This window comes from Diospyros lotus, chromosome 10, assembly GCF_014633365.1.
Source record: "Diospyros lotus cultivar Yz01 chromosome 10, ASM1463336v1, whole genome shotgun sequence".
NCBI lineage: Eukaryota > Viridiplantae > Streptophyta > Magnoliopsida > Ericales > Ebenaceae > Diospyros > Diospyros lotus.
The window spans coordinates 23,125,659-23,147,649 of NC_068347.1; the positions used below are offsets into that span (position 1 = coordinate 23,125,659).

At 35.7% G+C, this 21,991-nt stretch overlaps 1 protein-coding gene across 2 annotated transcripts; it reads right to left on the bottom strand.

Moving 5' to 3' along the window:
* Positions 1 to 571: 571 nt before the first annotated feature.
* LOC127812005 (uncharacterized) lies at positions 572 to 8,299 on the bottom strand. Of its 2 annotated transcripts, XM_052352249.1 has the most exons (3): positions 7,625 to 8,299; positions 3,050 to 3,181; positions 572 to 2,424 (listed from the first exon to the last, which is right to left on the bottom strand). In XM_052352249.1, the coding sequence occupies exons 1-3, from the start codon at positions 8,069 to 8,071 to the stop codon at positions 928 to 930; spliced, it is 2,076 nt and encodes a 691-aa protein (XP_052208209.1). In that variant the 5' UTR covers positions 8,072 to 8,299; the 3' UTR covers positions 572 to 927. The 2 variants fall into 2 exon arrangements, with proteins under 2 accessions (XP_052208209.1, XP_052208211.1); XM_052352251.1 differs by lacking the exon at positions 3,050 to 3,181 and having other exon boundaries at positions 7,625 to 8,298.
* Between the last annotated feature and the right edge of the window lie 13,692 nt (positions 8,300 to 21,991).

Sequence of the window (21,991 nt, forward strand, 5' to 3'; positions counted from 1 at the left end):
CATTTAGGATTCACATTCTAATAGAAACCATAGCCAATCCAACCATATATATTGTCAGGTGGTTGGTAATTTTATTGTGCAGCTCCTCACTTGATCATATAAAGCCATTTTTTTTTAAATATTAATCATATAACTTTACAAAACAAGGTATCTAAATAAAGAAGCTCATGTACTAGTAAAGCCATAAGGACTTGGAAAATACCGAGACATATGACTGGCCCTTAAAATTAAAAAAAAAAGGTCTGCCACTTATATCCTCTTGGACCTCCAATGGGAATAGATGTTTTAATAATTAATAATTTATAGGATCTCAAGTGAGACAGCTTCCGTAGGATTATATTAAGGAAATATTTGAATTTATTAATGCCAGTTTTCTTGTGTGGGTTTTTATTGTCTTTTTTCAGATTTTTGCATTTAGTTCATATTTTAAGTTAGGAAACTGAAAATTGAGTCTGTCCTTTGATTGCATAGTATATATTAACAATATAATTTACTTAATAATTATATAAAAATGGTTGGATATGTTAGTGAGTGGTAAGAAGGGCATAGAAACGGAAAGCAGCTTGCAGAAACACTTTTTGGGCAATTTTTCACTTTTATTCCAACTCACTCACTCATTCAAGATTGGAAACAAGACAAGGGTGGGTACAAAGAAGCATATTATTATATAATATAAAGATTGGACCCAATTCCCATAGCATGCATGAATGAATGATACAGCCATCAGTCCCAGTAGAATACAAAGTAAAACCTAAATTCAAAGATCATTCATTGAGCATTATATTTATTGGCAACTAGCAACTGGCGGCATGCAGTGTGGAAATACAAATACTCCTCCCTTGCGGATGAAACACCACCACCACAACAGTAGTCAGGAGTCAGTAGTCAGTCATCATCCAGCTGCTCCCCACCTACCTCTTCCGCTGCTCAAGTTAAGTGCTTGCTTGCTTCAATTCGATTTTTTGGCTTTGTCCTACCCTCCAAAAGCTTCGTCTTCGAACTTCTCTCGTGCGTAGTACCCCCCTTGACGCCTCCAGACTCCACCGAGCACCAATCTGAAGAAGAACTAAGCCTACTTTTACTTGAGCCCCCATCTGGGGAAATGCTGCTGCTACAAGAAGACAGCCTGCCTCCATTAATCCCTTCCGCTGACATTATCCTATAGTTTTCACCATCATTTGGGCCTGAGCCTGAGCCTGAAAACCAGGGCATGGATAATGCCTTCTTCAAATATGTCTTTGGCACTCGCCCAACTTCACGAGTTTCTGTAATTGGTGTCTTGTTGCATGCGTTTTCTTCCCATTCTGCTCGACTCCCTGATGCATTACCGCCATGATGAATCTCAATAACAGATGGATTGTCACTCCCTTCAAGTGAATAACTTGATCCTTGATCCTCGGGTTGGCTCACAGTTTCCCACCCGCTCCCATCTTCTTCTTCTTCTTCACCATTCTGATCCAAATGTGCACTAGAATGTGTCTGCTTACCATCTTTATTGAACATGTTGACTTTGGAGCTCATGGCATGAACCTCAGAGGCAAGGATGCCGGGACTGAGTTCAACACATGGTCCAATGTCCCTCTCACGGCCATCATCGAAATTAAAATCTTCAAGCTCATTTAAAAATTCCTTGCATCCTTTAATATTGACCGAAATAGCAGTTCGGCTAAGGAACTCTGCTTTTCTCATCTCCTCTGCATCAGGGATGGCACCTTTCGAACTCAGGAAAGTCTCTAGATCTGCTACCAGCTTATTCATCTGAGAATACTTCTCATCAAGTGCTATCTTTGCATCAACGAACTTCATATGAACCCGCTCTTCACGCCACACCTCAGCTATCTGCAACATCTTCCTCTCCTCTTCCACTTCCTCACAGAGTTTCATGCACTCCCTCTTCAATGCTTCTACTTCAGCCTTATCTTCTCTGACTTCCTCTGCTAGCTCGTAGCATACTTCCTCTATTAACTCCCTAGCCTTCCACTCTCTCTCATAATCCTTCATATAACGTTTCATCAATAACTTGGAATCTGCCAGCTCACTGACCAGCTTGGAATTCACAATTTCCAGCCTCTTAAGTGTTTTTCTCTCCTGGCTCAAGTCAGCATTCATGTCATTAAAAACAGCACAGATTTTCTCACGTTCTCTACTCTGCCATGTGGCCTTTTCCTCACTAAGGTTCTTTAAGAAGTGTTCAAGTTTCTTTTTTGAGGCCTCTCTCTCAGTCTCAAGCTTGTGAATACAAGCTTGAGTTCTTGCAAGTTCTACCTCAAGTGCAGATATTGTAGGGTCAGCACTTAATTGCCGTTGATGTTTGCTCGAGTGACAATAAATCCATCCGACCTCATCTGATGCTTTCAGGCAGGCAGGGTTCCATTTTGTTGCCCCCTCCATGGCAAAGATCGAAAATTGAACCACAGGTTCAAACTGCAATTCATGACATGTTTCAAATTTAGTAGAAAAACGAGGACAAGGGGAAATTTTACAAAATAACTTGAAAGCCACATCAAGAGAGATACTTAAACTAAAAATGGAGAATAAAAATGCTTTCTGACTACTGTTATACACATCTCACAATTTGAACATTGAAGAACAGCTTCATCCCTCCATTCTTTCAATTGTCCTATTTCTTTCATCCCAAAAGGTCAATGTTTTGATACTTTCAATAGATAATACAGTTAGGATTAAATATAAAAGACCATTTACGTGACAACAATTATCTAATTAACTTTAACTAGGAGCTATGCTAGCATCGGGATATATGAGATTAACTTTAACTAGGCAATAGACATATGAGATTACATGCCAGCCATAGGTGCAAAAAGTTCATGTGGATCCCACCACATCTGTTTGTATAACACAATCACATATCCTCATCATCGTTGGCTAATGCTAGCACCCATCAATAACTAAGTCCTCATGATCAAGAGTTTATAAGCGTTGTATCTTGTGTAGTACCAACTTATACTATAATCCAAACTCCAGCAGCTTCCCGTTCATCTTATCACAAATAATTATTGCTAATATAAAGGTCCATAAAGAAGCAACGGACCTTGAGAAACTGCCTGCTCCTTGGATCAAAGACCGAACGAGGACTCTGCGTTAGATCCTTTGCGTTACAAGAACTATAAGCATGGGCCTTGAGATGACTGAGAAAAGCCACCCCAATATGGCTTTCTCCATGCTGCAGAGAAGATAAAACTGAAAAGTGAAAAAAATAACCATCTTGATCCCAAAACCAATCCTACCCAATAAAGAGTTTGAGCAGCAGACTGTAACTTTTGGAAGGCAACGTACTTACAGATAGATGTGAAAAAAAGATATGAAAATGGTATCAATCATCAACATGAGAATCCAACATGAAATTATCAAAATTGATTTAGTGGATTGATTGGGTCAAAATTGTCAGTTATGATTGGGTCTTTGATTCTGTTTACTGATTTAGTGGGTTGAGATAATTTCATTTTTTTTAAATTTAAGTCCAGCAATAAATCCTATTTTCTTGTTATTCAATTGACTTGTATTGCCTATTTAAAGGCATGATGATATGAATAAAAATAATGAGGTTACAGCTTTCACATTTATATTTTTTCTTTCTACAGTTTTTGTTCGTTAACTTCATAGCTATCAATGTCTCTGAAATTCTAACAGTGGTATCAGGGCATTCAATGATCTTAAGAGGCCTGTGAGAAAGAACCCATCAATGCCTTCTTTATTTCTATGGCTTCCACCAACACATCATCTCTTTCACCACCAGTTTTTTATGGAGAAAATTATCAAGTATGGGCTATCAAAATGAAAGCTCATTTGAGAGGTCTCAGTTTATGGCAATGGGTCGAAAGTGAAAGGGAGATACCTCCGCTTGGCAACAATCCTACGCTCAATCAAATCAGAGCTCATGAAGAAGCAGAAGCTAAAGCTCCGAAGGCTTTATCTCAATTACACGCTGCTGTCTCCGAATCAATTTTCTCAAGAATCATGGCTTGTGAAACGGCTAAAGAAGCATGGGATGTATTGAAAGAGCTATATCAAGGGAATGCTAGAACGAAGAGAATACAAGTGCTGAATCTCAAAAGAAATTTTGAGATTCTTAGAATGAATGAAAAGGATACAATCCAAGAGTTCTCTGAAAAACTAATGATGGTGGTAAATAGAATTAGACTTATGGGAGAAGAGCTACCTGACAGCAGAATCGTTGAGAAAGTCTTGATAAGCCTACCTGAGAGGTTTGAGGCAAAAATCTCCTCTCTTGAAGATTCAAGGGACATTAGCCAAATTACATTGGCAGAATTAATCGGAGCCTTGCAAGCTCAGGAGCAAAGAAGGATTATGAGAAATGAAGAAAGTGAAAAGACGGTGGAGGGAGCTTATCTTGCCAAGAGTTTATCGTCAAAGAAGAAAGGAAAAATTCCAGAATGTGACCATTGCAAAAAGCCTGGTCATGAAGAGAAAGATTGTTGGCACAAGGGGAAGCCTCAATGCTTCTAGTGTAAAAGATTTGGGCATTTAAAAAAGGATTGTAAATTTAACATGAAAGAACAAGCAAATACAGTGAAGGCGGTTGAAGGGGCAATTGAAGAGGAAACGCTCTTCTAGTTGGTGAGAAGTGCACCAAGAAGAATTTTTTGGAGAGAAGTGCTCCATGAAACTGAATTGAGTTTTTTTTCAACATGTGAAGGAAGTATTGATTGTGATGAGAAGTGCATCAAGAAGTGAAGAGAAGTGCTCCATAAAAAGTTGAAGTTTTGCAACTTTGAATCAAGGAGGAATGTTGAATATTGATTCAAAGTTGCTGATTTAGTGGGTTGATTGGGTCAAAATTGTCAATTATGATTGGGTCTTTGATTTTGTTTACTGATTTAGTGGGTTGAGATAATTTCGTTTTTTTTAAATTTAAGTCCAGCAATAAATCCTATTTTCTTGTTATTCAGTTGACATGTATTGCCTATTTAAAGGCATGATGATATGAATAAAAATAATGAGGTTACAATCTTCACATTCATGTTTTTTCTTTCTACAGCTTTTGTTTGTTAACTTCATAGCTACCAATGTCTCTAAAATTCCAACACTTTTGGAAGGCAACATACTTACAAATAGATGTGAAAAAAAGATATAAAATGGTATCAATCATCAACATGAGAATCCAACATGAAATAATCAACTCTACTGCAATGTTTGCAACTTGGATTTCTCCACTACGATTCATGAGCATATACAGAAATAGAAAAATCTTTTGACAAATGTGTATTCAATCATTTCCTTTTCTTATCCTTTTTCTTTTAGCAATCATAACATTAATGCTATTCTAAAAAAGAGGATTGGGAAAGGAAAAGAAAGAAAAGGACATAAATTAGGGAAATTCTATTTGTTGCCATTTCTTTTACTCTCCACACTCACTTTTTAGTAAAATTCTACACTTGCTCTTCGTAGCCACCCTTATTATTCTTTGTAGGTATTATTTTCCAAAAATACTATCGCGTGCACACAACCACATGGAGAAGACGGCAACAAGCGGAAGGCAGAGAGTTGCCACCATAGCGGTCGTCGGCAACTCGAAAGGACATCAATTGGTCGCGATGAACGCGGCTGCCCATCATGACAGCAAAATCGAACAAGAGAAGGCAAGAAATCGATGGCCATGGCAAGACCCACATGGAGAAGACGGCAACAAGCAGCGAAAGGATCGAGAATTGCCACCATAGCAGCTCGAGAATCGTCAATCACGCTGATGACTTGAATGCGGGAGAACTCTGAACCCATGGGTTCTGGAGAAACCAATTTTTTCGAACCCAAATTTGGTTTTTTCTCGAACTTCAATTCTCTTGAACCAATGGGTTCAGGACAAACCAATTTTCTTGAACCCATGGATTCGAGAAAATGCAATTTTCCCAAACCCATGGGTTCAAGATAATTGTATTCTCCTGAATCCACGAGTTTGGGATAATTGGATTTCTCCCAACTCTAGGTTCCCTAACTCTAGAGTTCAAGAGTTTTGTGAGTTTTTTTTTTTTCTTGTTGAATTCTTGAATAATGTTATTCGAAATGAAATTGTGTTTCTGGTAACTTCATATATATGGAAACTACATATATCACACCAATTGTAGACTATATATATATCACACCAGAAAAAGATATATATATATATCTATATATCACACCAATTGCAGACTATATACATATATATATGGAAACTATATATATATATCACACCAAATGCAGCGTATTGCATTTTGACACATTCGAATCCTGGGGTTCGAATAATATGATATTTAATTTAATGGAAAAATGAACATACACAATGTCACAATCAGTTGCCAAAATATATTGTATATTAAGGCAAAGCCATAAGCTTTTTGAACCCAGTGGTTCGGTAGAGTTGGCAAATGGGCAGGTCGGCCCGGCCCGCATCCCGCTTGGCCCATCCATTTTGTGGGTCGGGCCAAATTTGGCTCATGAGGGAGGCGGGTCGGGTCGAGTCGGGCCGGGAAATGGGGGCCCGGCCCGACCCTATGGTCCTTAATAAACGGGCCAAGGCGGGCTAGGCCGAGCCACTTTGGTGGGTCGAGCCGGGCCGCGGGCCACAAAGCACTAGCCCGGCACGACCCGTTTGCTACGGTATCGAGCCGGGCTGGGTTGGGAGGCGGGCGGGCCCATGGGCAGCCCAACCCATTTGCCAACTCTAGGGTTCGGATACGTATTTACACATCCGAATCCCAGGATTTGGATGCATTGGCCATTGTTCTTTTACTCCATGGTTGTATTTCGATCTATTTTTTGTCTTCATCGCATCGTCTCCGACGTGAATGGGCAGCCATGCATGTCGCGGCTCGCGAGCAATTCATTGATGTTGACAGTGAGGATGGGCAACATGGCAACTGATCCCTGTCACGATCGTCATTGTTTGACCTTTCGTTCCAATCCCCGGTGGCTGCATTCATTGCGGCCAGGGGAGGTCCATTCGACTCGTCGATCGATGGTTCTCGCCACTGCCATGGCCGGCAGTTTGTGTTCCGTTTTGGCCGATGCCTCTCAGTCTTCTGCTCCTCCTCGTCGCCACCATGGCCGTCTATCTCCTCTCTTTCTTCTTTTTTGACAACCGGCAGCCTTTGTGGCTGCTGTTAAGGAAGCAAGCCGCGACTCTAGTCGCCAGCGATGATGAACGGAGAAGAACAGATCCGTGGCTGTAAATAAAGAGCAAAAATGGGTTTTTACTCTAGATTATTTTAGTCATTCTAAATTTTAGCAAAATGTGACTGTGAGGAGCAAACTACATGGCTGCAAATAGAATTTCCCCATAAATTATTGTCTGCATTTGTACATGCATATAGAAACATTTATTTTCTCCATTAAAGAACCACAAAAGCTCAAAAGAATATAGCTATCGCTTAATTTATTTTCCTGGCTAATTACACTTTAGATCCAAAATCAGTGCAATAAAGCAGCTTCAATTTCCTTGTCAATTAACATGTAAAAAAAAAAAAGGAGAGAAGCTTCAAGAATCAAGAATGGATGAAGATACAGAGAAGTGCATTCACAAGAAAGAACGATCAAACCTTAAATTTGCTTTTGTCTGAATTGTTTGAATCCAATTGAAAACTGCAAGGACAGATCATGAATGTAAATGTACCTTAAACCCTAGCCTGCCGTGCTCAGACAGAGTAGACCTCTCGCTGCCGCGGCCGGCGTCGACAGTCATACCTGGCAGCTGAACCCGCCACAGCACCGCCGCAAGCTTCCTAGACGAAACCACAGCTTCCCTTACCTTTCGGCTACTTTTTCCGGCGAACTTCGCCGGCAACTGCCTCCCTTCACTTAACGAAATTTCTTCACATTTTTCTCCGCCGCCGAACTTCCAGCGTAGGCCAGGGGTCCCTGGCCTGCTCCGCTTTCCCGCTGGAGCTCTGTTTCCTTCCTTGTGCAACCTCTCTCCGGCGGAGGAGTATCCGCGGTCGGTAGTTCTCCGCCGAGGTGGTTTCTGAGTCTTCACTCTCTGGGGAAGATCCGACTCTGGAGTTAGGTTATGAGGTTTGGACGAGACAGCGGCTTGGAGGGCAGTGTCGCCGGTGGTCTTCATCGTTGACGGCGAGACTCAGGCATCACAACGCCTCCAGGTTGGGAAGAGTACGTTGTTGTCATTGATTTCTCGTGACAGCCGCTTCCCGCTTGCGTGTGTGAAAGCGAGAGAGAGAGAGAGGGGAGGGGGACAGTAATTTTCTGAGTGATTTTCCCGAGAAAATGCCGCTGGCTAAGGGCTGCGTCATCGAAGGAAGCAATTAAGCATGATGTCTGTACGGTCGACGTATCTCCTGCGCTGTTTGGATTGTGGACCGTTTGGTATGGATCTGAAAATTCATTTATTAGGCTTTTAATTACATACATATATGCTTTAAGTTTTAAAATTTATAAAAATTTAAGAGAATCTGTTTCATAATTAATTTTGAAATTAGAGGGATGATATATTATTTGTCTCGAATAATATTTATGTTATCCGACATAGATATATTGATGCGGTCACCAATCAAGACCCGACCCAAAATCGACCCGACCATGCTGGAATAATATTTTAATATTTCTTAAGTTTTAAAATTCTACTTAATTTAAGATTTTATTTTATTTTATTTTAATACTTCTTAAGTTTTTAGAATTTTACTTGATTTAGAATTCAATTTCATGTTTCTACTTGATTTAGGATTTTACTTCATGTTGTATTATGATTTATTTCTATTAGGATTTTAGTTGGATTTTGTTTACAAATATTAGATGAATTTGGATTAGCCAACTACTATAAATATGCCTAGGATCTAGAGTTTGTAATCAAGTTTTCCTTAATCAAATTTCAGCAACCTATTTGGGTTTTCTTAGCAAAACAGTCTTGTTTTTACGTCTTATTGAAAGCCAAGATTCGGCCATTGAAGTTTGCTCTTTCAAGGGTTTATTTTGGTGTGTTTTTTTCACACACGCGCTACACGCTGCGTCAGGTGGTATCTGTAACACCCGAGAATAATTTTGAGGATAAAAATGATGTTTGATAAAGGGCATAATTGGAATTTTGGGAAAAATAAGACTATAAGGCACACTAACACAGTTTTGGACGACCGAATTAATCAGAGGGAGTACCTCGGACCCTAGATAGCCAAGGAAAATGGTATAGTATCGACGAGCAATTAAAATTATGATTTTTAGTGATGAAAGAAATGAGATCGGGAACAGTTTTCGGTACAGCAAAAATACAGCTGCCAATTAGGTCGTATTACCGAATTGTTATAAACGATGTCCAAAAAGTCAAAGGAGGGTATCAAGGACTAGTATTCGATGTATAGAACAACCCTTAAGTGGTTTCAGGTTGAATCGAGCGGATTTGAGGTCAAATAAATCAGTCGGGCCTAAGTGTAATTTTCTAAAATTGCCCGAGGAAGGTCTAAACGGAAATTTTTCGAAAGATTCAAGGGAGAAATGAGAAATACTAATCTTAAGGGTCATAGTGAGAATGTTAGAAAGATCGGGGGCTTGAGGATAAGGACCAAAATGTAAAACAAAATTTCATGGGGGCCTAACTGTAATTTTCAGAAATTTCGCACATACATGGCAGATTTGGCCGAGATTTTGGCCTGATTTTCCGGCTATTTGGGCAGCCTAGGGTCGTCAGGGAGTGGCCTAGGGTGGCCTAGGAGGCGTGGGGAAGAAGGCTTAGCCGGAGATCAACCACGTGGGGGCGGATTTTGGCTATAAATAGCCAAGGGTTCGGCCGAGAAGGAAGCACCAAATCGAGCTCGTTTTTGAGCGATTTTTGGAGCTTTGATAGAGGGCTTTTGGTCTCTGGGAGACAAGGATCATTTTGGGATCGATTTGAGGCGTTTTGGAGTAGGTTTGAGGGGGTTTCGAGTTCGGCCGAGGGTTTGAGGCGGTCCGCCTAGCCGGACCTGCAACCGGCCATTTGGGCCACTTTCCGATGGCCTTTTGGCCTGATTTTGGTGGGGATAGGATCAAATTCTCAAGGGCTTCCGGGGGGTACCGGTTTCAAGGCGATCGGAGCAACCCCCGGCGGCCGGCTAAAGGTAGAAGACGACCCGCGCGTGACTGCCACGCGCCAGTTCAAACCAGTCAGCCACGCGCCCGCGCGTGAGGGCGCGTGAGACTTCAGGTAATTTCGAAATTTTTTTATTTATTTTAAGAAAATTAAATTATAAATTATTATGTAAAAATATTTGAGAAAATAGTCGTATAGATATTTATTTTGGATTATTAGAGAAGAAAATGGGAGAAAAATAGGAAAAATATGAGAAAATTAAGGAAAATTATAATTGTTGGATAAATGTGATGATTAGGGTGCCTTGAGGGTTGAGACGAAGTGACTCGTGCGAAGATCGAAGAAGGCACGCAAATCGAGGCAGGCACGTAAATCGAGGCGTACCGAAATATCGCCAAAGGTGAGTGTTCGCCTCCAACTTTGTTTTGACTTGTAAGTGGTTCTACCCGAAAAGACTTTAAGTGACATGTGAATGGTTTACTGTGAATGTTCATCCCTATGGCTTGGTTTATTATGGTTGTCCAAACAGTTATTTACACATGCATTGAATTTCGTACAGTAAATTGCATACATTGAGATGTTGATTTTTATGCATGTTATGATTTCTCGGCATTGGCTTGTTTTGTGTCGTCCATGTGGGACGTGGGTTGGTAACTTGTGACGTAGCCCAGAGTGACAGCACTCGGGATGCGTACCTAGGATTAATGCTAGGTGACTCACTTGGGACAGGGCTGAGACGGACTTCACCCTACGGGACCCAAGTGGCGGGGCTGAGAGTGGACACCACCCCGGTTGTTGGCTCAAGTGGCGGGGCTGCGAGTGGACACCACCCCAGGATCCTTTGAGCAATAGCATTAATGCCGAGGTGACGTCGATTCCGAGGATAGTGCTGATATGACACTCTTGGGGCTAAGGTTGCGTTGGGTTTTGGAATGCTTTTGAGTTGGAGCGTAAAGCCTAACAATGACAATGGGGTGATTCCCGGGTTCATATGCCGAGGTTGTCCCTCTTAAGCAGGACTGTTTTGCCAATGGGCCGAAGTGGTTGTGTTGCCTTTAGAGAGATTGCATTTTCCCCGGTTAGGGTTAAGTGCTATGTGGGATTCTCTTAGGCTGGTGCATGTCGGGATTTATCGATTTTGTATATGATTTTTCATATCTGCATGAAAACGTTTTTGAACTCTCACTTAGATGATTCAGCATCTAATTTTGACTATGTCCCTGGAATATTCAAACGTTCCAGGTGAAAGCAGTAGCGCCAAGGGAAAGAATATCATCGAGATGTAGCGGCTATGTTTAGTTTTCGTAGGTTTTGTCCATGATTACGATGTTCAGAAGTTATGTAATATTTTGATATTTTCATGTGAAACATCGACTTGGTTATTGTAAAGGAATTGTCGGTTATATATCATTGAGGTTTCGATCTTGTTTTCGCTGATGTGATTGTTGATACCTGTCTTAGTTTATTATTAAATTTTGATGTGCTAAGAAGGTACGATCGGGATTGACGGGAAATGATTATGATGAAGGTATATGTGTTGAGAGACTTATGTTGTGTGTTCGATGTTGAAAAAAAAAAAAAAATATTCCCGAAATCTCGAGTTAACGCTCGTTGTGGGAAAATGGGGCGTTACAGTATCAGAGTTGTTCATCAACCAATCAGATGGCCAATCTTGAAGGTAACGGTAGTAACCAGCCTCGTGACGGTGATCGGGGCCTACTCGCGGTTTGGAGAGCAATCGAAGAACAACGGGAAATAACTCGTACAATGGAGCAACAATTGGAGCAAATCCGCAACCAATTGGGCATTTTACAACCAGTTAAGGATAATCGGAATCAGACTAATGGCATGAATCAAGCCGGCTACATTATACCGGGAAGACCAACCATTAATCCTGTCCTTATTAATCCTAGAAGACCAATGATGGATGATAGCGACGATAAGGATGATCTTGGTCGTATGATAGCCAACTCTAGTGGTAAAGGGGTTGGGAGGAATGGGCAGCAACACAACCATTGGGGAAACGATGAGTATAAACTAAAGAATGACTTTTCGATGAATTTGGAGCTTGATTTTGAAGATTATGTTGTCCCAACAACCTCAACGTTTGCAAACTTAGGTCTGATTTATGCGGCTAACATAACAGAAACTCCAAGGTTATTGACTCATACTGGGGTATTTTCCAATCCCGAGGGCTCAGGAAATGCTTCGCAACCCAATGATAGTGGCATTTCTTCTTATCGACTTGCGACTGTAAAGGAGATGAAGGTTATGGTAGCAAATCCTTCTACAGTTTATTCAAGCTCTAGCATGGTTGAATCTAAGGCAATAAGAACATATTCACCTTCGCAATTACAAAAGCAAGATGGTCACATGGGTCTCTTTGTGGGTAGGGGTGTTGGATCTCCTAGGCTAGTTAACTCAACAACTGTTATAGCTGATCAAGTGCTTAGACCAAATGAGGATTCAAGCATCAATATTTTAAGTTATGGAGAGACTGCTGGTAGTCATGGAATGAGCTTTTATTCGAAACAGTTGCAAAAGAATGCTTCCCCTGGCAAGAAAAATCTACAAATAAATTCAGAAACCGTTGAGGAGTCAAAATCAATAAAGCTAATTAGAGGAGAAAGACTTGTGATAAGATCTACCAGATTAGAGAAGCACTCAAGATGGAAGGTTCAACGTCCTCAGTCTAACAGTAATAATACAATAGAGGCGGAGGGCAACAAACATGGTGATGGTTGGACCCATGCCAACGAAGATAGGGCTAAGAGGAGAAGGAATGTCTTTGCTTATGTTCCCTTAGCAGAAAAGTTCAAGCAGTCCAAGAAGATGTCAAACAAAAGTTGCACAAATAAGAAGTACAAGGCGACAGCTAATAAGCATAAGAAGCACAAGGTATTTGAGGTTGGAGATGAAGTCATGATATTCTTGAAGAAAGAACGGATTCCAGTAGAAAAGCAGAACAAGTTCAAGCCAAAGAAGTATGGTCCTTACAAGATTCCAAAGAAGACCAATGATAATGCTTATGTTGTGGATTTGCCTAATCAAATGGATATTTCCAAACATTCAATGTGACTAATCTCTCTTCACACTTACTGGATGTGGATTTGTCCAAACATGATCAAAATTCGAGGTCGAATTTTTTGTCAAGTGAAGGTGAATGATGCAGTCACCAATCAAGACCCGGTCCAAAGCCGACCCGACCACGCCGGAACAATATTTTAATACTTTTTAAGTTTTAGAATTCTACTTGGTTTAGGATTCTACTTTATGTTATTTTAATACTTCTTAAGTTTTTAGAATTTTACTTGATTTAGAATTCAATTTCATGTTTCTACTTGATTTAGGATTCTACTTCATGTTAGATTAAGATTTATTTCTATTAGGATTTTAGTTGGATTTTGTTTACAAATATTAGATGGGTTTGGATTAGCCAAATACTATAAATATGCCTAGGATCTAGAGTTTGTAATCAAGTTTTTCTTAATCAAATTTCAACAACATATTTGGGTTTTCTTAGCAAAACAGTCTAGTTTTTGCATCTTCTTGAAAGCCAAGGTTCGGCCATTGAAGTTTACTCTTTCAAGGATTTATTTTGGTGTGTGTTTTTCACACCCACGCTACACACTGCGTCACATATAAGAGAGAAGCCCACAATCTCCTTTGATTTTATCTACGTCGAACAAACGTTATATTGTCATGTTAATCCGACATGAACAGCATAATAATTTTTTTAAAATTAATAATAAAATGAGATGTTCTCATTTTTACTTCATCCATAAATTAAACCTATTTGAAATTAACATTTCTTAATTTTTTTAGTGGAATTAAAAAATATAATGAAATAAAATTAATTTTAAGAATATTAATATATCCCTAATGCTTTTTAACTCTAATTTTATAATTAAATTGTAACAGTGAGTGGGGGGATAATATCTTAGGCCGCATTTAGTTGAGGAAAACATTTTATGCTTTTTAACTCTAATTTTATAATTAAAAAATCACATCTAAAACCCTTTTAATATAAAATGAGGAGTCAAGTAGTTTGAATAAACTTGATAAAATCTTAAAAGTTAAATTGATCATATGTTACCTAAATTTTGAATATATTTAACTTAAAACACTATTAAACTTTGTATTTTGACAAATTACTCTTTTTAACTTTTTTGAATTAGCCACGACACCTCATTATTATCAATGTTTTTGAGTGAATTGATCATAATGATAATAATGAGGTGTCGTGGCTATAAATTTTATGCTTTTGTCTTGAACGCCCTTGAGTTTTAAACTTTTTCAACATGGACAACCATAAAAACAAAGTGTTTATTGAACTAAATTAAATAAAAATTGGGAATAATTTTAATTTAAATTAATTGGAATAACATTGTTTCTCATGAATGAGTAACATGGTCATTTGTAAAAAGTTCATGTAGCAAAAAGAAAATTCAATTGATGTACGATATATTTATTTAATATCGTTAGTAACAACTATCATGATTAATTTAAAATTATTTTAAGAGTTTTGTTGAAAATTTTGTATTTTAATTTATTGAAAATATATTTTGGTGATCAAATATTTCTTAATAAATTTGGTTTATTGATAATTTTTTAAATATTTAAATTTTTTCTTAAGATTGAAAATTTCATACTCATAATATATTTCAAAATAGTCGAGTATGATAGAAAACTTTTATGAAAATCAATTAAGTATGAAAAAGATTTTTTATAAAACTCATTCAAGTATATGAATTGATCCAATTGACTATCATAGGATTTTACTCGAGTATGTTACACAAAATTATGTTGTTTTTAAGTTAAATTGAGTATGGAACTTTTGAAATTGAGTAAGGATCTTTCATTACTTGGGTGAGTTTTCCTGAAAAATTGAGTTTCGCCAAAGCTATATAATATAAGTGTCTTTTTACTCGAGTAAAGTTTATTTCTAAATTGACTAATGTATTTTATTAATAGAGTAAAATATATGTATTAGTCGAGTGAAGATAGATTGATTTCTAGCTAAGTCCTTGAACTTAAAGTTAATCGAGTATCAAGTGTTTGTACTCGAGTAAATTTGGTTGTTAGTCAAGTAATCTTAGTCCTGTAATCGAGTGAGTAATGCAAGTTTTTATGACTTTTGAGTTAGTCGAATAACGACTTGATCATATTCGAGTAAGCCCGCTACATAATCGATTACATGAAAGGTCCAATCGAGTAAGGTGCTATGTTAGTCAAATAAGCTCATATATTAGTCGATAAGTTTTGTCAAAATTTGAAAAATATAATTGTTGGATGCACTAAATGCTTAACAGTTTCAACTTTTTAGTTTATTTAATGTATTTCAGACAATATCGGCATTTTTCTATGAATTTATATCTACTGTTTAATACTTGACAAAAAATGACAATTGTGAGATAATTGAAGCATTCCAATTCCCATTTACCATGTCAGCTAACATTCAATACAAGAAATCTATAAATAGAAGATGAAATTGCTTGAAGAAGATTAAAAGAACTAATTATAAACTCAAGAGCTACTTTCGAAAGCCTACAACGTTCATTCTTAAAATCCTTCCTATTTCTCACGAGCCGATTCTGCTTAAATCTTTTTGTGAGATTTTCTTTAGAGAATGTTCTTCATTCTAAATTTTGTAAACTCTCTCTATCAAAAGAAAAGTTTTAGTACTTACTGTTTTATTTCATATTTTTCTATTGAGAAATCATTTCACATTATTTGTGAAAACTTGTAAAAGGTTATGCCTAATCCTTTGAAATGCAATGTATTGGTTTTGACCGAGCCAAGTATAAAAAACCAAGTGTGATAGGTTACATCTAGTCTTTGAAAGACAGTGGTTGTAACTGTGTTTATTTGTAAAAAGTCAACTATAAATGTTTGTAATTGAGACTGTAAAAGTTACAAGGTAATAGAATACACTTGGTGCGCATTTGCAAAATTCTTGGTTGTGAACCAAGGTAGTAGACTAAGCAATTGAGGCTGAACCACTTTATAACTGATGTTTTACGCTTGTTATTTCCTTTATTACATCTTATCTCAATTCCTTTTATTTAAATTCAAATTTAAAAAATTGTGAAAAGGCTTAATTCACCCTTCTTAAGTTAACATTTGTATCAAGCTTATTTGACAAATTTAAAAATTTAAAAATATTTGAACCAAAAGACTAAAATTCATATAATGTGCTCAATTTACCAAACTCTAAATGGTTTAAAGTGTCAATTTTAAGTTCAATTACTCCAAACACTGATAAAATTTTAAATAAATGAAGTTAAGCCTGTCAAAATATTAGCAAATCAGAATATGTGATTGATATACCTATTCTATAAGTGTTGTGCCGTATTCTTCAATGTCCACCCATACAAGCCAAGCCCAAATTTTCAAGGCTTATCATACCCCCCCTCCCCCCCCCAAAAAAAAAAAAACAAAAAAAACAATCGAGACAAGGTCTTTGAATCTTGTACAAGATAAGGTTTCATGAACCTTGCTTCGAACAAGTCCTCACAAAGCCTTCCTAAAGAACCGATTATGGCCTCAGGACCTTCTGAGACACCCTCCCGAGGCCAACCGAGACAACATCCTAGGAAATTGTCCCAAGATAATGTCCTAGACAACTTTATCTTATGTCCCATACCAGCTCATATGGGTAGTCTTCCTTTTGGCAAGCGTAGTAAGATATGTCTTGGCAATCAATTTTGGCCTAAATCCATGCTTAACTTACTAGGTTAAATCACTCTTCGTGCATGGCCAAAGAGATCATGATACGTGCCCAACCACCTGTTCTTGTTCCCTTACTTTAGGGTATAAATGGGGGTCATTCCCCTCTTTTAAGGGATCCCAAATCTCATATCCCAGATCTAGAATTCAAAAATTCAAAACCTGATCGAATCCTAAGAACATACTTGCTTATCTCAAACATACTTATCTTTTGACCTGCTTCTTTAACATGTTTTATGACCTAAGTATCGGATGGCCTTTGTGGGATTGTTTATGCGTGCCTTTTAATCGCATTTCATCTTGCAAAGAATTTCATCTCTGTTGAGAAATTTATTGTTTTGATTTAACGAGGAAATAAGTAAATTTGGTTAAAAGATAATAACCAAAACAGTAATAAAAAATAATTTAAAAGTAATCGAGTTAGTCAAGTTTTAATTGAGTAAATCAATTAAATCAAGTCAAGTTATAGGTTCTATTAATCGATTAATGAGTTCATTCTAATTGAGTAAAAGTCTAATCAAGTTCTCACACTCGAGTAAATTCCTTTGTAAAAATTGAGTATCCTAGGCCAAAATTCAAAGTAAAGATGTTAGTATAATCAATTGTAAGTTTTTTGTAATTAAGTAAACTTTAGTTAAACCTAAAGGTAATCGATTACAAATATAGGCTTATTTGAGTAAAGATTTAGTGTACTCAACTAAATATGAGTTTTTATTCGAGTAAGTAATGCTAGTTTTTGTCGATTCAAAATTAATCGAGTAATTGAATTTTGTAATTGAGTAATGATCCATCTATACTGGAGTAAATTATTTTTGTAATCGAGTAAATAAGTGTCAAAGATATGTCAAGTTTCTGTATCATAAGTTCAATCGAGCATGAAAATTTATATTTGAGTAAATAACCTTTTGTAATCAAGTATATGTTGAATTTTTTGTGACAAAAATTTAATCTATTACAAAATTTATATAGTTGAGTAAAGATCAACTCAGTTGAATAAACACAAGTTTGTACTCGAGTAACATTTGTCTGAATTTAAAATTTATAACCGTTACAGCTCATTAAATGCGACATGTCTTTACTTTTCAAAACATTAAATGATTTTTAGACAACTTGTACATAAATTATGATTTTCTAATTGATTTTTTTAGGCTTGTAGAGACAAAAAATGATAGTTAAAACCCAAAAACAAAAAGAACATTCTTTTTGTTGAAAGACATCTCAGCTAGAGCATTCAATACCAAAAGACTATAAAACGAGTTTGAAACCTAATAAAGAGTAAAATGTTGTGAACTTGAAAAGTGAAACACTCGAGATCTCAAAGGCTTCTAAAAAGATCATCACTACTTAGTCCAATCAAAAAGAGAGATAGTGTTTTTTGTTTCCATATTGTTATCTCTTTGAATCACCAAGAGAAGTATTCGTAAATTGAGCAATATTACTTTTTCTCCTGACTTTATTATTGACATTTTATTGTAAATTTGTAAAAGTTAAGTCTTACTCTAATAAAAGACATTAATTGTGGTTAAACTAATTAAAAAATCATTGTTGTAAAGTATTGTAGCTAAGCTTATTTCAAAAGCTATCCAAATAAGTTAATTTGACTAAATACTCGGTGAGAAACTAAGATAGTAAACTAGGCATAAGCCGAACTACTATATATTTTTGTGTGTTACATTTTTCATTTTTATTTGCTAATTTAAGTTCTTATTTTTAAGGGTGAAAAGTCTTAATTTAACCCCCCCTCTTAAGGTAATAAGCTCTTCAATCTCCTCACAAGATCTCTTATAAGACGAAGACCTCTCTCTCTCTTGGACAAAGATTACAATCTCTCCTCAAGGAATAATTTCTTCCCTCACAAGTAGTGAAGGTGTCGTGCACAACGACAGTTGCTTATTCAAGATTTTAGAGTTGCTCATTCAAGATTCGGAATAATTTCTTCCCTCACAAGTACTAGAGGTGTCTTGCACAACGACACTTGCTTCTTCAAAACTTTGGAGTTGCTCATTCAAGATTTGAAACCATATTGCACCTTGCAACAACCCTTCACCTTGCAAAATTTTTTATGGGACCCTCTACAAATTAAATTAATATGAATAAAAAAAATTATTATATAAAATTCATAATATTTTACTTTAAGTTTACTCGTTTAGCATTTTTAGATGAAAAATTAATAATTAAACTATTATAATTAATTTGTTCTAACATATGTCTTTCAATAGATACCATCGCTAATCTATTAGTGTAGATTCACTAATAATAGAGGGATCACAAATATTGAAATATATACACAAAATTAATTGATAATCTAAAGGCTAATAAAAAAATCAAAAGATATACCTGATAAGTCACACAACGGGATAATGAGTACGAAAATGGAATTGCTAAAGAGAATGTGTAGTTGTGAAATTGGTTGGATTGAGGACCTACGCTTGTGCAGATTGATAGTAGATGCAAGTGATAATGGATGGATAAAAAATTGAGAAGGAGAGAAACTGAGAAAGACTATAGAGTCGTGGCCACTACTAGGCGTATGAAAATAATTGTGATACAATCATACAAGGAGGAGATTGAGATTAATTAAAAATACATATAATAGTTGTGAGGGGATGGGTGCCACTGCCAGACACAAGGAAATGTGATTGATTATTAATAAATGAATGTGAGATATTGAGATTAATTAAAATTTATAGTGATGCTAATGGAATTAATTATTGATAAAATAGATGTGAGACATTGAAATTAATTAAAAATTTATAATAATTTAAAATGGGCATGGCCCATAACATCTCTTCAATTTTTAAATTTATTATTTTTAATTAATTTTATTTTTTAATAAATTTAAATCTAAAAATTGAAATGGGCATGACCACCCTAGTGGCTTGAAATGGGCATGGGCCCTAGGCGAATGCCTAGACAATCTATACCTAGGGCCGGCCCTACCCTTTACAACATTAATCTTCTCATGCTTCAGTCGTGTTTTATCTCTATCTACTCAAAATTTTTAAAATTATAAATTTTAATTGTTATATTTCGACATTAACAATGAGAAAATTTATTATTTATTTAAGGTTATTAAGATTGAAGTTTTGTCAAATTTTAATAATATTTCTTATGTAATTAATTTTTATTAAAAAAAATCGTGTTGACAAGGATTTGCACTGACAATATCTAATTATATAACCAATTCATAAATGTCTTATTTACCATTATATAAAATTTGATTTTATTCAAAGTTTCAACAAAAAAATAAAGTATACTAAATTAAATATAGCTAATAAATGTTTATTTTCTAAGGTGCACGTAACCTGAAACAATTTCTATAATATATCTATCACAGTCACTGTGTGTGCCGTGACGCGGAGGGAGGCTGAAGCTTATCCGCTTCTTAAGGCATGCCCATGCAGTTTCGGAACAATGACGTTAATTTTCCTTCCGCCCGCCGTTTAAAACTTTGATACTTCGCTTTCCCCATGCTTACGTGAGTGAGTAAGACATTTACCGATAAATGTTATTCACAACTTGTTTAAATATTTATTATTATTAAAAATTATTATTTTATTTAAAATTTATAATTTGAAACACTTAATTTTTTTCTCCATAGTTTTTGTTCATTTCAATCCAATAAGGTTCTTCAGACCGATAGCAATGGCGATGGAGCATCATGATCTAACAATCTATATAGTGGGGGTGGTCGACACTTACAAGCATTCCGATGTTCAAGTCAATATATATTAAAAAATGATAGAGTATTGGTAAGATTTAGAAATAACATAGCTTGACCTGCGATCAAGTTAGTTTATACGAAGATGAAGGTATTTTGTATATCGCTGATCATCGTGGGAGGATAAAGGGTCGAGAATCGAGATGCACAATAATGATAAGGATCATATTTGAGGATCTTGAATCTGATGAGAATTATGAACTAATGAGAATCAGTGCGTGAGTTGTTCGGGATTGATGAAATTCGTTACTGATAGAAGAATCTCAACTTAAATGAATATATTATTCAAGCTCTTGCATAAGGATTTAGCCTAGGAGTCTGGCTAGGTGCCCAAGTTGTGGGTCAACCCAATGGATCAGTATGATACAGTTTTATTTTTTTATCACAACCCTCTTAAACATTATTTTTAATTAAAAAATTATTCCAAAAAGCAACAATAATATTCTAATTAATATTAAACAATTACATGCAATTATATTTTTAAAAATTAATTTAAAATAAAAATATTAAACTTATAGTTAAATGGAGGAAAGTAACACCGGTTGATGATTTAAGGAAGAAAAATAGAGAGAGAGAAAAAAAAGTAAAAGAAAAATGTAACCACTAGACCAAAAAGAAAAAAATAATGCCTAAAAAATTAATCAAAAATTGTACTTATTGAGATATATAAAAAAAAGAATTCTGTATTTGAAAATTCAATTATTTTGAGATTGTTTTGCTTCACAATTCAAAGATAAAAGGAAGACCAATTTACTTTTTTTATTCTTTTATCTTTATTTGATATTATTATAAAATTTGAATTGTAGAGAGGATTATTTATTTGAAGATGGTTTTATAAAAGTTATTTTTAAGAAAAATGATTTCTGATTTTAAAAAATATTATAAGAATCACTTTCAACAAAATAATAATAATAATAATAATAATAATAATAATAATAATAATAATAATAATAATTTGGAATTTGGTTGGAACTTATTATAATAATAATAATAATAATAATAATAATAATAATAATAACTTAAATTTTCTTTTATGCACATATTTTATATTTTTTTTCATTTAGGGGTTCCATACTTAAAAAAATTATTTTCTAACTTGGATTTATTATCTAAAATATTCAAATACTTCAGGCAAGGCAAGTGGTTCGGAAAAAAAATTCTTGAAATGTAGATTTTGAAAGGTTAATTAGTTGTTTTTTAGGCATAACATTTGGAAGGTTAAGCGAATAAAGTTTTTGAAAACAAGATGTAAATTGTAATGTTAGCGAAGAATTTTTACGGGAAATGTTTTTGAAAAAAAAAAAAATCAACCTATAATGTGAAAACACATTTTAAAGAGAATGGTAATTAATAGTCAAACTATATATAATGGTATAAACAATAGTCTAAAATTGAAACTAAGGGTCCATTTGTTTGCAGTAAAATGTTTTCCTGACCAAAAATAGTTCCATGAAAAGTGTTTTTTGTTATTTGAGTGTAACCTAAAAATATTATTAGAAAATCGTTTCTAGTGTTTG

Coding starts and splice junctions, on each gene's coding strand:
- LOC127812005 (XM_052352249.1), bottom strand. CDS start 8,071: ATGAAGACCACCGGCGACACTGCCCTCCAAGCCGCTGTCTCGTCCAAA. Junction 3,182..7,624: donor ACGGCAGGCTAGGGTTTAAG/GTACATTTACAT, acceptor TCTTCTCTGCAG/CATGGAGAAAGCCATATTGG. Junction 2,425..3,049: donor GGAGCAGGCAGTTTCTCAAG/GTCCGTTGCTTC, acceptor CATGAATTGCAG/TTTGAACCTGTGGTTCAATT.